Raw genomic sequence first — 15750 nt, 5'->3', positions numbered from 1 at the left:
ATCAGGAAGAGTAAATTCATTTCATCTAAATTTGAATTGAGTCCGTCTCTGGCCTTTCCCAGTGGATTTGAATGCCACGACAACACAACCTGGCGACCACTAGCCTGCTTTCCACATCTGTGGATTTGCCTCCTCTGAGCACATCTACGAGGGAGTCTCACAAGTGGTTCTCAGTCTGGCTTCTTTCACTAAACATTGTGTTTCAATCCATGTGGTACCATGAGCCACTGCTTCATTCTGCTTATAGTTGAGGAAGCTTTTTAGACACCTTGAGTCCTATGGCTTCCTCTATCAAATGTGTGTGTGTGTTTGTGTGTGTGTGTGTGTGTGTGTGTGTGTGTGTGTGTGTGTTGTGTAAAATCTAATAATGAATGTATGCACCTAAGTCAGTGAATTTGCCTCCCATCATGCTTCTGAGTTGCCTGGAAATTCTGACTGAATCAAGAGGATAGTTGTTTCCAAGGACCCACCCCTAAAGCTGGGTAATGATTATCCCAGTTCTCCCTAGAGGTCCTTTTGAGCAACAGAGGCTAGGTGGGGATGGGGCTGGAGGCAGAGCCTGGAGGACTGGAGGACTGAGGGCTCTGAGGAGGCTGCAGAGTACAATGGGCTGTGGTACAGAGCAGAGGCTATCGCTCACAAAGCCCAATGACCCAGGACTCCATTTCTCAGGAATTCTCCATGCAAGTTTGAGTAGGTTTCAGCCTTCTGCTGTAACAAGTGTGACTCCATTTCTCAGGAATTCTCCATGCAAGTTTGAATAGGTTTCAGCTTTCTGCTGTAACAAGTGTGTCCAATCCTTGACCAACAGGCTTCATGGGTCCCAGGATAACCATGAATGCAGCCCAGTACAAAATCATAAAGTTACTAAAAACATTGTGTTTTCTTTTCTTTTTGTAATTTGATTGCATGGCTCTTGTGTGTGAACTCTGTAGGTGATAGCCTCCCATTGCAATGTCAGAAGGTTGGACATGCTTGGTAGAGGAATGACGCACATGTGCTCAGCACAATGCCTTGGGGGCCCGAGTCCTTGGCAGGTGCTCTCTGCAGTCACAACCGGAGCACACAAAGCCTGGCCTGGCTGCAGCTTGCACGCGCCAGGGCCAGGCATCTGACAGTTTCGGGTCTCCATCTGTTCAGGAGATGGACTGGAAAGCCAACCTTTCCTTGACTCTGGGGAAAAATCAATATGCCAAGCCTGGCTCTGTGTCTTCAGTGCCTGGGATACCTCATCGATCAGAACCTTCCAGGTGGTTCCTTAGGTGTAAGACACTTGGTTTTTAATGCCTCATTCTCAAAGAAGTCATTGTTGACAGGCCAGTCTGCACCACCCTTGGCTTCCTGCATGGTGAGTGACTTCCATTTCCAGCTCACTCCCTGCCTAAGGCCACTCTATTCCAGCCAGGAATTCAATTCTCCCAAGTTGAGTAGCTTGTTTCTATCCAGCAAGTGTTCCCAGGCTGCCCCAGCAGGAGGAACCTACAGAGAACCTTGGACATCCACCCTAAGGACTCCTGCTTGAGTCTCAGAACAGGGCCAATGAGTGTATGTGAAGTTCAATGCTTACTCCCAGTAACTCGGTGGACCAGCATAGCCGAGTCTGTTAAGGGGCAGTATGGAATGGGTATGAGTTCTTCTTTCACACTGCCATCCCCAGACCCCTCTGGGAGGAGGAGAGCAGCTTGGCCTGGGAGCTGGGGGTGGGGGTTGTCTTCTCAGGTCTGAGGTCTGCCCCTGACTTCTGTGACCTGGCTTTTCAGTCTGGGCTAGTTCTCCTCCATTCAGGCAACATTGGTATCTATCATGCCTGGTGTTTCTGGTCTGTGAATCAGCTGCAGACAGTGTCCTGTGAACAGGTGAATCTTAATGAAGAAGCTCTGTCTATAGACACCTCTTAGCTCTGGGTGCTGAAGTCCTGGGCCTCTGCCCCACCACTAGCCACAGAGGCTGTTGAAGCATCTATTGCTACAAATTTGAGATTGATTTACATAGATATGATAAGATAAAAATGTAGATTATTGAATCTACTTTTAGAAAGCAACTACTAGTTTTAAGTATTTTACATTGGATTGGATTTTTGTATATTATATACAAATTATATATATTGATACAAATTTGAGATTGATTTTGTTAGAAAATACTGTATGTATATTTCTAATCTTGTTCAAGATATTGTACCTACACAGTTCATTTATCAATTTAATGCAATTTGCTAATCCTTGAAAGTTATTATTACCAACTATTAGGATATAGAGAAATGAAAGTTAGTAGTTAGTCATTACAATTGAACTTGTAGTCATATTAGGTATGTTTTCAAGGTTAAACAGAGATATATTTTAGATAAACAGGTCATCTTCAAACACTTCAGAGATCTGCAGAATATGGCATTTAAGAATAAGAATATGTTTTAATATCAGATTTTTTTTCTTTTTTATGATGATGAGACATGTTGACTCCTGGCAGTACTAATCTACTTCAGAGAAGATATAGGCATTGAAGAAACTGCATATGGAGTTAACTTTCATTGTGGCAAAAGTTAGCCACTGGGCAAGAAAGTGCCCTCACATCAACTGCTGACAGTATGCTGTCCAAAATGGACAAGCAGAACACACACACACACACACACACACACACACACACACACACACACACACAAGACTACCGATCCTTGCCAAGACAAGTTGTGGTTGCAGCTTTGGCAACAGGTGTCCTCTGAGACCAGGACAATATGGCACCATCGCTGAAGTAGCTTTGCAATCCGGGAAAGGTACAGTGCCCCTTCCTTCGAAGGCAGCTGAGCAGGCAGTGGACTGATGGCTTCTGGTGTGCAGTGGAACAGTAGCTGAAACAGTTATTCTTGAAGGAGTAACTAGGCTGACCTCTTAGTGGTAGACTGACATTTAATAAAGGAGAAGGCACCCACAAGCAGAGAAGAATGGGAAGCCAAATTCCAAAAATACAAAAATTCCAGCAATTTCCAGAATTTAAAATCCTGAATTGTGACAGGATACTGGCAGAATTCAAGTTTATCTGGTACATAGAATACTTGCACCAAATGTGGGGTCAAGCTGTAGGCCTTGCGTACATCCTGCTTCACAAATGAGTCTGTCAGATATGCTAAGCCTGTAGGCCGAAGATGATGCCCCAACGTTGCAGAGAAACCTTAGGTGTCCAGGCAGCTGGCTGTTTCTGTCATAACTCACATTTTTGGAAGTTGCTTATTTATATTTCCTGTTTTACTAGGTAATATTATTTCCTTCTTGGGTCTCTGAGGGAGTTGAAGATTAGATAGTTGTAGTTACAGTTTTCCTTGTTAACAATTTCAGAAAAGAAACTCACTAAGAGGTGTGAAGTGTATAAATTTGAAGGACATCAAAAGATAGTTTTCTAGCCGGGCGGTGGTGGCAAATGCCTTTAGTCCCAGCACTCAGGAGGCAGAGCCAGGCAGATCTCTGTGAGTTCGAGGCCAGCCTGGGCTACAGAGTGAGATCCAGGACAGGCACCAAAGCTATACAGAGAAACCCTGTCTTGAAAAAACAAAAACAAACAAACAAACAAACAACAACAAAAAGACAGTTTTCTGTTGGTAATATAAGTTAGGATAGAAAGTGAATTAGGTACATTTTGGACTCACCAAAATAGGATAGATAATGGAATATTTTCTCTGAATTTGTCAAATGCAAATGGACTAGACATTGTTGATGTATTTATTGCCTGTATATATTGTATATAGTTATTGTACTTATTGTATATAGTTTTTCTTATATTAGTTATAACTTTTTTATTTTTAGACAAAAAGGGGGAAATGTGGTGATATTTTCTTTGTGCACCCCAATAAAGTTTATCTGAGGATCAGAGGGAAAAGCCAGCCACTATATTAAACATAGAAGTTAGGCAATGGTAGCACACGCCTTTAATCCTAGCATTTGGGAGGCAGAGATCTGGATCTCTGTGAGTTCAAAGCCACACTGGGAACAGATCCAGGCGTGGTGGTACACACCTTTATTCCCAACACTAGTTAACCACAAAGGTCTGGAGGTCTGTACAGACAGACAGAAAGTGACAGAGCTGGGCAGAAAGAGGAAGTGATGTAGCTGGGCAGAGAGAGGAAGTAAAATGGCAGGGACAGAAAGGCATAGAGGGTGGGTACACAAGAAGTAAATTCTCTCTCTTTGGCTGAGGAGTTCTAGCAATAAGAACATGGCTGGCTTCTTTCTGTTTCCCTGATTTCTCAGTTTTTACCCCAATATCTGGCTCCGAGTTTTTTATTAATAAGACCATTTAGCAATTCATCTTACAACCATCTGCCTTAAACACACTACTCTGGATACCACACAGTAATTCCTGTTCCCAACAGATGCTGGCTTAGTGTCCCAGCAGCTACCAGCTTGGAGATCTTGGGTTCTTCAGAGCCAGCATTGATGAGGCCCAGCCCTAGGTCAGCAGTGACCAAACCTATGAATATGCTGCTTTTCCTCCTCATGAGGGCTGGGCCAGGGCCATGGCTGATGTTGGCCAGCCCTCAGAACTGCCTTGGTGTTGGCCTTGCCTTTCTCAGGGCCACTGCTGATGTAACCAGCCTGATGATGGTCCCTGGCTATGCAGGGGCCCTCTGTCTAGAACCCCAAAGGACCTTCCTATTCAGTGGCTCAGCATGTCTGGGCCAAGGGTGGCTGGCTCCCAAACTAAGGTTCAGGATCCAGCTTGGTGTCACCCAAGGATGTCTCTGCAGAGATCATCGGTGTGATGGCTGGTTTTAATGTCCACTTGCCACAAATTAGAATCACCTGAGTGGGGAACCTCACCTGAGGGATGGCTTCATTGGTGTGGGAAGATCCACCCCAAATGTGGGCGGGACCTTCCGGTAGCAGCTCTGGTGAAACAGGGCATGGCAGAAGGAAGATGACTCACCTTTTGCTTGCCTGACCCTCTCTCTGACTGCTGGGTTGATTTACCCTGTTGCGGTGGGTGATTCCTGTGCAGCTAGCGTTTCTAGGTCTCCCGTGTTGCGAGGACCAGTGGCTCCCTCCCGGAACCCTCTAGGTCTTTGGTGCCAGCTGGGACCTGCCGCAGCAGGCAGCCTTGTGGGTTGAATAAGTATTAGGTTCCTGGCTTCTCCAGTGTGAGACAGCCACTGTAGGACCACACAGCCTGCCAAGGCTTTGGGCCTCCAAAACCAAGCAACTGCCAGGTTCTCAGCCTCTCATGTGTCTGAGATTGTTACTACTTCAAGGCAAGATAGGGAATATTCATTCTATTGGTTCTTTTTTTTTTTTTTTTTTTTTTTGAGACAGGGTTTCTCTGTGCAGCTTTGTGCCTTTCCTGGAACTCACTTGGTAGCCCAGGCTGGCCTCGAACTCACAGAGATCCGCCTGCCTCTGCCTCCCGAGTGCTGGGATTAAAGGCGTGCACCACCACTGCCCGGCCATTCTATTGGTTCTTGTGGTGGTTTGAATAGGAATGGCCCCCATAGGCTCATAGATTTGAATATTTGGTCATTAGGGAGAGGCACTACTTGACAGGAATTAAGGAGGTGTGACATTGCTGGAGTAGGTGTGGCCTTGTTGGAGGAAGTGTACTACTGAGGGTGGGCTTGAAGGTTTCAGAAGCTCAAGTCATGCTTGCACGAGGCCACGCTCCCCGCCATGACAATAATGAACTAAACCTCTGAACTGTAAGCTGGCCTCAGTGAAATGTTAAATGTTTTTATAAGAGTTGCTGTGGTCATGCTGTCTCTTCACAGCAACAGGACACTAAGAGTTCTGTTCACCTAGAGAACCTTGATTAATACAATGGTGGAAATCCTGGTACCCCCTTGCCTCAGTACCCAGCCATTCTCTGGTTCTGCAGGGAAGACTTACCCAGGCCCAGGTTGGAGATGGTCTCAAGGTCCAGGAAGCTGCTAGCTTCAAGGATGGCCTGGGGCAGCCGCAACGTGAAGGGCAGTAAGTCTCTGTGAAAACAGGAAGGCTGTAGGTCAGGTACTAGAGGGCCAGAGTTCCCATTCTCCGACATCCAGATGTCTAGCTCCACATCTCACATCCTGTGACTGCTAGGATTTTCATGTAACCTGGACATGTCCCTAGGGCCAAAGGACAGGGCTGCAGTTGAGGGAGCTGCCAGCAAGATCCAGATCTCAGGCCAGCTTCAGAGACCTGGAAAGAGCCTCGGGGGCATGGAGAATCCCCTTGCCTCTCCTTCCCTGCCAGGCCACACTTCCTTTAAGCAGATTTAGTGACCTCTGACCCTTGCCCTCCACATGGAGGTAGGTGGGCAAGCACAGAGGGGGTGCCCTGATGAGCATTTAGCCAGAACCATCTGCTGGCTGCAGGGAAATTGTTGAGGGCTGCTTCCAGAGATCTCCAGCAGCCATTCAGAGCACAGCGGTGGGTTGTGGGTAGATGGTGCTGGGTCCTGGTCCAGCCTCCAGCCTCCATCCTCCATCCCAGAGACCGCCTCTCCTGCCAGGAGAGCTGGCCCTGATTCTATGCTTTATCCTCACATTTAGGGCCTGTCTATCATCTTCCAGCCATTTTTCTCTCTCTCCTCTCCAGTTAGCCTGTCCTCCTTCCGTGAAGGTAGAAATTGACCAGAGGACCAAGAGGGCACAGAACGGCAGAGCTCAAAAAGAGACAGCTACCAAGATTAACAACCTGCTCCACCACTGTCCCCTACATGCTCCGCCCACCTCCTTCCCAACTCAGTCCTAAGCAAAGAAATCTCATCCATCCACTTGTCATCTGCTGGGAGCCTTTCCTGTTGGCCAGGAGAGCTATCTCCCTCCACCCAGGTCCATTACACTCCCTGTCTGTCTCTCCTTTGTAACCCTAGGTTGGGGGCTTCCAGTTCCCGGCAGTGGTGGGTCAATGTCTGAGGTCTTGGAAACCCTGTAATGTACGGTAAACACCACAGTGACTAACAGACCTGTTCACAATGGAACACTGAGCTGAAGAAAGAACAGTATCGATGGTTGCCATGGGGCTGACAGTGGGTCCTCATGGCAGGGGGCCCAGACCACCCTACACCTGCCTGAGGCCTCTCTGCTAGGTGATTCTGCTAGTGCCCTCCACCAGCACTCTGGGAAGATCTTTCATGGGGGAAGAAAGCACTGTTACACACTTGGGGTGGCTGTGGCTTCTTCACTGTTAGACCTGGTGGCACTGCAGCATCTTCAGTCATCATCATGTGACTCTCCTATGCACCTGAGGCCTTCTGATGTCAACTGCCCATCTGTCTATTCAAGTCCGGCTGGACCCCACTCTGGATAGGTTCTCAGGGTCCTACCCCCCCCCCCCCCACTACTCAAGGTTGACAAAATTCATCTCCCATTACCTCAGTTTTCCTGACTGACTCTCTAGTTTGTTGGTGTGGTTTTGGATGGTTTCTGTCCCCAGAAAAGTGCCTAGCACAGTGACCAGCAGAGGTCACTCAATTCTCATGTTGCCTGTAATCTAACACTCACTTCTCTGTCTTACGATGCTGAGGTGGACCTAGCCTTAAACTCCAACACACAGGAGACAGCCTGGGCCCAGCTCCACCCCTCTAGCAAGCTCTTCAAATGCTGCCACCCCTTGCCTGTGCCTCAGTTTACTCACTTCCCTGTAGTGAATGCACCACATTCCTAGACACCAGTCCCCTCTGCTTGTGTCTGCTTAGATTACATGTATCCTTTAAAGCCACACCGTGGGCCTCCTCTTCCTTCCAGACCTGGTTGTCATTGGCTTCATCATCCAGCTCCCCACTCCTCCCGCTGGAGGGGCACTCCTTCCATCCAGAACAGCACATGGATGTGGTAGCTAGCCGAGCAATATTATCTAACATCACTGTTACACTACCACCGCACAGCAACCACATAGGCAGGCAATCATTCCAGCTTTATGGTCAGTAACTGGGGGGGGGGGGAGGGAGGGCAGAGAGCTTGAAGAAACTGCCCAAGACCACTCAGCTAAGAAAATACCTTTGTCTAGCATCACAAATCACTTGTTATTTACTTATTTTGTCTCTGGTTTCCTACCCAGGCCTCGTTACTCGCCCGGGATAACCACACTACTGTTGTCTTCACTTTTTAAAATGCTAGACTTTGGATGGCTGGGAAGATGGCTCAGTAGGTAAAGGTGCTTGCAGACAAGGATGATGAATTAGATCCCCGGGACCCATATGATGAAAGAAGAGAAATCGAATCCCACAACCTGTCCTCTGGCCTCAGTGTTTGCATCATGGCAGGTGCACCCAGAAAAATAAACAAACAAACAAATAATAAATAAATGTAATAAAGATGTGAGACTTTGAGGTAAGGAGTGAGGATGGAACATAGGGTCTTGCCTGTGCTAGGCACATGATCTACTACAGAACTACAGTCCAGCCCTCCAGTCTGTTACTGTCTGTTTAATTAGAAACAAAAACATATTTGCTGTAAGAATTAAACATTACCAACTGGGTGGTGGTGGCACACGCCTTTAGTCCCAGCACTCAGGGAGGCAGAGGCAGGCAGATCTCTGTGAGTTTGAGGCCAGCCTGGTCTACAGAGTAAGTTCCAGGACAGCCAAAGCTACACAGAGAAACCCTGTCTCAAAGCAAAAACAAAAACAAAAACATTAAACATTACCCAAGTGTTTAAAATAAAATGTCCTTCCTCTTCAGATCCCCAAGGTCAATATTCTAGTGCACAGTGTCCTTCTCTGCATGCATGTGTGTACACGTGTACACACATACACATACACACACACACAACTATTTTTAAAAGTAAATGACAGCCTGCTTCTTCCATGCACGGTCCTTCAGCTTCTTTCTTCATACAATAATTATAATAGCTGCCACTGAAGAACATTCCAGTTCATGCAGACCCAGCAACACTGACTTCTTCCCTTTTCTGTGCCTCCAAGTGCTCCACGGGAAGACTCTTGCATTTTCTTCTTTGGATGAGTATCTAACCCTGCTTCTTTCGTTCTAGCACATAGCTTATGCTGACTGGCTTCTGGTCTAGCACTTTTCAGGGTCCTCTCTCAAATGCTTTCATGGAAGTAGGTAGTTTTCCTAGACCCATTTCCTAACTAGGCAACCGGAGGCTCGAGACCAGCTCGTAATGCCAGTGTATGAACTTGAATCCAGATTGGGTCTAAGGTCAGACTCTTCATCCCTAGGCTGGACTGCCTTTTAGTAAAATAAACAAAAACAAAAACAAAAAACAAAACAAAGACAAAAAAATTTGCATATTGCCATTGGCTCAAACAATACTACAAAGAAGAATTTTAGTTCCTGGTGATTCTGCTCTCGGCTGGTATTTCTTTTGGGTAGATTCCTAGTGAGCCTGCTTGGCCATGGGATATAATAGTTCAAGAGATGACAGCATTTGCTACCCTTGCCCCAAGCAAGAGTATAACCCATTCACACCCCAACAGAAATGGTCCCCAGATTATGGCACTTTTTTCCTTCCAATCCTGAGTATGACTGAGCAGCCCACTCTAGTGGACTTAGTGGTGGCCTCTGTGAGTGACAATGACATGCAAATTGTCCAATTTGTGGTTTGGCAACTAAAGAAGTCTTAGCACAGTGTGAAGGTGGGGAAGGCAGGCAGCCAAAAACAGGCTTAGTCACACCCAAATTGTGAAGTCCCTGGGCTTTGGAGTAACGCCAGGACATCCCTCAGATGAAGTGCTAGGTCAGTGGACATCTGTCTGTAAGCCTACCAACCATCGAAACTTAAAGGGGCACTGGACACTTCTGAGGGATCCTACCATGTTTTCAGTGTCTGTCTGTTCTCTGCAGACTTCCTAGATCAGAACTCCTGGGAAGAGCCAAAAGTGTCAGCTCCTCTGCCCAAGGTTAGCAGCATTGGGCCTAGGAGAGCTGACACTAGCGTGCATTCATGTGTGCAAGCATGTGTGATGTAGGGAATTAGCTCCAGGCCTCAAGGTATTAGGTCAGTGCCCTACTAATGAACAGCACCCCTAGCTACAGAACTTGCATTTCTAAACAGCTCACAAGTATATCCTAATGAGCACAGGCTTGGGTGGGGAATATGTGGGTGGGAGTCATAGACCCTCCCCCAAAGCAAAGGCTATTGAACAGTGAATTAATCAGACTTACAGATGCTCTGCATGTACACATGCTTATCTATTTCCTTATGAACCATAAAGCTCAGTAAAAGGCACCACAGAAATAGAGAGTTTGAAAGTGGGATCTTCACAGTGGCTGTTTTAACAAACACCCCTCACTTTTTGGGCCAGATTGCACATGTTTAGGTACCTATATCCCTCTCTGGAGGCCCCTGTTCTAACCCCTGTTTACTTTTGATCAGGACTGTGTAAGACACACAAAGCAGCACACACACACACACACACACACACACACACATCACACACACACTCAGCAACACAAGACTTACTCCACCTGCATAGGACATTTTTAAGGAGATTATAGCCCAGCTCACTTCCTTTTTTACATACAAAGTCACAAAATTGATTTTCTAGTCTAATGTCTCCATCTGCTTATCTACTGCTCTAGACACTGGGCATCTCAGCTCAGTTTGGTCCCAATGTTAGTTACCTGGAATTGAAACCAGACTCTGTAGACTTCGGGGCTCAGTGACCCCCACGGGATCCCCCACTTCCAATGCCAGTCATAAGGCCTGGAGTACCAGCACTTCTGAGCCACTTATACGGAATAGAGCTTCACAAGCACTGTGATGATAGTTATCTTCAAAGGTGGGAGTGACAATGAGCCACTCCTGGAGGAGGGTGGTGGCCTAGCCACTGTGTGGGGCATAGCTGAGGGAGGATGGGCCCCCAGGGCTCCTTCCTTCCTCATCTTGGGTAACAGCATTTGTTTGAGTTACTGACCCCGTACCAGGGCTGTGTTGAGGGTCAGGCCCCATGATCCTGGTAAGGGTCTTAGCTGAGCATCCGGTCCCATGGATATGCTCAAGAAGCAATGGAACTAAGCATCTTGCCTCCAGGAAGGAAGCCCCGGTGTCTTCCATCTCCACAACCATACCTCTTTTCTTCAGTGGCTGCCCCCTCCCTTTTGGGTGACATCTCTTCATGGCTCCAGATGACTTCAGCAGCCCCTGGCTGCTCTTGCCTCTTCTCTTTCTTCAACCCCACTTCCTGCTGCAGCCATATTGCTCTGTCTAACCATGGAAGACAGTATGGCTCATAGCAGCTGTGAAAGGAAGCCCCTGCAACTCAAGCATGGCTTTGCCCTGTTCTCTCCATGGAGCCATTCCTGAGGCTACCTCTGGCTTTCTTTCCTATGTATGTATGTATGTATGTATGTATGTATGTATGTATGTATGTATGTATGTATTTGTATTTTTCAAGACAGGGTTTCTCTATGTAGCCTTGGCTGTTCTGGAACTCACTCTGTAGATGAGGACCTTGAACTCAGAGATCCGCCTGCTTCTGCCTCCTGAGTACTGGGATTAAAGGCATGTGCCACCACCGTCTGTCCGGCTCTACCTGTGGCTGGGCCCTTTGCCTATCCTGTTTCCTCTGCCTTGAATTTTCTCCCTGCCATCCTGGGCAGGCTCCCACATCTTCTTCATGAGGAGGGAGGGCCTCCCAGCTTCATATACAGAGGGGATAGACTGAAGGGAAGCAACAGATATATCATTTCCTCTATAAGCCTGGTACCACGCCAGGGCTCACATCTGCCTTCAGAACCTGGCTGTGCCCCTTGAGGTCAGTCACACCCCCGCCCCAGTCTCCTCATCCCTAACATCACTAAGAACACATAGAATGGATTTATGAGTACCACTCCATACCTGCTACTCTGCTAAGGCCCAAACAGAAATCTTCAGCGCAGTGGGGATAGGCACTACTAGCCTTGTGATGCATGGCCACGTTAGGGGCTAAAAGGAGAGGAGTAGGACACACTGAGCACACAGACACTCAGGCAGCAGTCACGTTTCCAGTTCTGCACACTCATCACCGAGCTCCTGGGCACTGTCAAAACTGAGAAGCTTTTTGCAAGAACTGGGGCATCCAGAGAGGGGGTTGTTTCTGAAGGCCTTGGCACCTGTGACCCTCACAAATGTCTGAGAGGGAGCTCTTAATCTGTCAGGCACTAGGGGTGAGAAGGTTGAGATTTCTGCTGTGGTGAAGTCTTCATTGTGTACTGACCTCTAGGGCTAGTGTGTGTTATCCTGGGAATGTCTCTATGAGCAGCCACCCATTCACAGGGACCTCAGGTACCCAATGAGAAGCACACTTTGTGAGGAATCCAGTGGGCTTGCTCAAGGCTGGGCTTGGGTTTAGTGTGGTGATAGGGGATACAGCTCTAACATAGTCTATACTGGACAAATACTCGCCAGTACATACCCTGCAGGGGGCACAAAGCTATACGAAGCATCTCCGGTATATTTTCAGCTGCCTCCAGGGTTTGGTTCTGAAGGAGTCTGCAGGTGGGATCTTAGAATCTCAAAGTCAGAGACTCTCATACCTAACTCTTAATGTCCCCTGACAGAGAGGCAAGGGTGCCCGAATGACGGACGTGGAGTCACACAGCTGCAAGGTGATAGGCTTCTGACTCCAGGACTGGCTCTTAAGATGCTTAGCATTCAAGCCTTGTTCCTGACACACCTCCCCCAGAACATGGTCAGGCCATCTCTGTCCCATGATCTCCTTCAGAGATCCCTGGAGTGTGAAGACAGGAGAACAGGTATTTGCTTTGCTGGATGGTGGAGAAGTAGCAGCCAGAGGAGGAGAGGTTGGGAAGCGACATGGGTAAGCTTGGTGACCATGGCTCCTGATCTCCCTGGGCACCAAGCTGTTGCCCAGAAAACTCTCCTATAGTCCAAATGGCAGAGAAGGAATGAGAGCGTCTATGGGGTTCCAGGCAGAGTACTCTCTCTCTTTCATGGACATCAACTCACCCTTCCTCTAGCATCAAAGCAATTGATATGAGCACTCCCTTTTATAAAAGAGGAAATGGAGGCTCTGAGGTGTTAAATATCCAGCTTAATATCTGGACCATCCATCCATCCATCCATCCATCATCCATTCTTCTATCCTTCTATCCATCCATTCTTCTATCCTTCTATCCATCCATCTTTCTATTCATTCATTCATTGTACCTGGCACATGCCAAATACTGGACAGAGCTCCTTTAACTAACTAAACTCAAAAGGGCCCATCTTCCCACAGTCAGGTGTCTTGTAAAGCATAAATGTCCAGGGCCTCTGCAATTATTCCTTGTGAGTCAGTGGGCCAAGCTGGTGTATAGAATTACTTCAGGGTGCGCTGGTGGCAGAGCTTTCTCTAGATTAAACTTGGCTCTGCCATTTTACCAGTCTCCATTTTCTCATCTGTGCAATGGGAACAACCCTTGTGGGGTTATTGGCAAGGTTTTAAAAGACAACGTGGAGGGATCTGGAGAGATGGCTCAGTGGTTACAAGCACTTCCTGCCCTTATAGAGGATTTGGGTTCGGTTCCCAGCACTCACATAGTGACTTACAATTGTCTGTAACTTCAGTCTCAGGGGATCTGATGCTGTCTTCTGGCCTTCTTGGGCACTGCGTGTACATGGTACACATACATACATGCAGGCAAATATGAAGACACATTAAAAAAATCTTTAAAAGGTAGTGGGTAGGGCTGGGCAGTGGTGGCACATGCCTGTAATCCCAGCACTCAGGAGACAGAGGCAAGCAGATCTCTGTGAGTTCAAGGCCAGCCTCGTCTACAGAGTAAGTTCCAGGACAGCCAGGGCTACACACAGAGAAAGCCTATTTAGAAACAAAACAAAACAAAGAAATTGGTCGGTATGAAAAATCTCTCAGGGCCCCACTGAGTGCTGGAGGGAGCCCTCTCTAGGCACAGGAGGGGTCAGTGTCAGCTGTAATTATCAGTGTTGCTCTGCTGGGCTGAAGGGTGGGAGGGTGGGCTGGAGGTGTTATTAGTGGAGCATGTGTTTCAGCAGAGGTAGCCTGGGGTTAAAGACCCCAACACATCCTACCAAACATCTGATCAGCCCTTGTGCAGGCCCTGCAGCTTCGGCTGATGGGTTATGGTACCAAATGTATTTTTAAATTCTTGCTGATCGGAAACCAGTTCTGAGTGAATGGAGCGGAACTTACGGTGGTCTGCCCAGCTGAACAATCCCAGGCTCCCACCCACCAAGGGGCATCAGCTCTTCTTGCTGTCAATAGAGGAAGTTCCTTCTGTACTCCCTAGCACCAGTTGGTCTCAAGGGTCCCAAGCTGTCCCTGGTGCTGGTAACACTAGAAATTGAAAGACTACCAAGAGCCAGATGGGCAGGTGGCTGGCAGAGAAGTCCTTACCAGAAGAGTCCAGGAAACATCAGAGCTGATCTTTCTTCTTGTAGTTATCAGAGCAAAGACAAGGGACTGTCCCCTCTCACTGTATCCCCTCCCTCTTTACTCTTTCCTCCCCCACCCCACAATAACACCCAAGGTTGCAGAGAGGTCTGTTGCAACCAGATGGGTGTATTGCAACAAATGGACTTCTGTTAAGACAGGAAGGGAAGCCTCCCCCACAACCTCCTCTCGGGCCAGGTTACTCACCTACTGACACAGTAGAAAGCGATGAGTCTAAAGATGTCCTCAAACACAAGAACTGAACCTTCCAGGTACAATACTGGGGAGACACAAGAAAGGCTCTTGTAAGTATCCTCTAATGACAGGGGGAGGGGCTGGCTGCTCTCCTAGATCTGGAAGGTGGTACACATCTGCCACGTTCTCTGTGGGTCCTGGTGCCTCCCAAAGGACCCCTATATGTATCAGGGGCCAACTGCAGTGAGAAACAGGAGCTCAAAGTGTCAGTATTGAGAGCTCAAGGATTACCAATTACTGCAGCTGATATCAACTAATACAGAGTCATCTTTTATTTTTGGTGAACAGGATTCCAGATTGTAAAAGTAGAAGAGTTGCTGATGCAATCTCAGTAGACACTGGCTTTCATGATGCCTAAGTCTCAGGCCCGCACCCAGACCTCTGCCAATTTTTGCTCCCTAAACTCATGAGTCCACACTGGGCTTTCCTGGGCCTCGGTGGTGCTGAACAATATGTGAACTGAGTTCTGGTATCTTTTCCGTGTGGTACAGGAGAAGGAGATGGTTCAGCTGGGCTTCCAGGCCTAGCTTTGACCCTGCAACTGATAACCAGGCTCTGCAGGCATCCCTTTCCCTCTCAATGCCTCAGTTTCCCCCACCTTCCAAGGTAACAGCCCTTCCAACCCTAAATACACAATCATTTAGCTGATACCAGCCTGCTATGTGGTTTGCAAAGCCTGGGCCAGTTTCCCACAGGGCAAAGAGTGACACAGATCCACAAATATACATATTTCCATTGCTTCCCCCCCTCTCCCTGTAACCTAAGCACTGTTCTCAGCAGCTCATGTGATTTTAAAAAAAATCATATTTATCAATTTATGACAGACAATAGCTTCTTGTTTGGTTAGATATAAAAATTTATAAAGAAAAAAAAACCGTCCTTGGCATTTCTGCCCTCTGGGAATGTGCCCTGTGGCTCCATCTGGGAATCTTGAGACTATTTTGTCCATGGTCTTAGAACTTCCAACATATGCTCGCGGTCTTTCTCCCTTGAGAGCCAAAGGGGCACCCTGAACCTGAGGGAGCCTGTCTGGACAGAGACTCACAACCTTCTGGAGTTGTGGAGCATGAAGTTAGTATGAGATGAACCGTCTTTTACCCCAGGACCTTTACTTGGTACTGTATCTGCCTAGGGGCTTGTATGTGCATCGGGGCATCAAATCTCTATCAGGTTGTTGAAT

General features: G+C 47.6%; 1 protein-coding gene and 1 long non-coding RNA gene across 3 annotated transcripts in view; one reads left to right on the top strand and one right to left on the bottom strand.

Annotated features, from left to right (window-relative positions):
- The window catches only part of Rin3 (Ras and Rab interactor 3), a 111104-nt gene that overhangs the window by 28404 nt on the left and 66950 nt on the right, over nt 1-15750 (bottom strand). Inside the window, exons 4-5 of one of the 2 annotated variants that reach the window (XM_059278985.1) lie at nt 14523-14595; nt 5862-5953 (exon numbers count right to left, since the gene is read on the bottom strand). In XM_059278985.1, coding sequence (XP_059134968.1) covers nt 5862-5953; nt 14523-14595 — 165 coding nt within the window. Of the gene's footprint in view, nt 1-5861; nt 5954-6688; nt 6882-14522; nt 14596-15750 lie in introns of those variants that run through there. The other variant, XM_059278986.1, reaches the window with a different exon arrangement.
- Nucleotides 7060-8289, top strand: LOC131923812 (uncharacterized). Its single transcript, XR_009382731.1, has 2 exons — nt 7060-7268; nt 8019-8289. It is a non-coding gene; the product is annotated as an uncharacterized LOC131923812 (long non-coding RNA).

The sequence above is a fragment of the Peromyscus eremicus genome, chromosome 14 (genome assembly GCF_949786415.1).
Source record: "Peromyscus eremicus chromosome 14, PerEre_H2_v1, whole genome shotgun sequence".
In the NCBI taxonomy this organism is placed as follows: domain Eukaryota; kingdom Metazoa; phylum Chordata; class Mammalia; order Rodentia; family Cricetidae; genus Peromyscus; species Peromyscus eremicus.
This window is presented reverse-complemented; position numbering and strand designations above follow the sequence as displayed.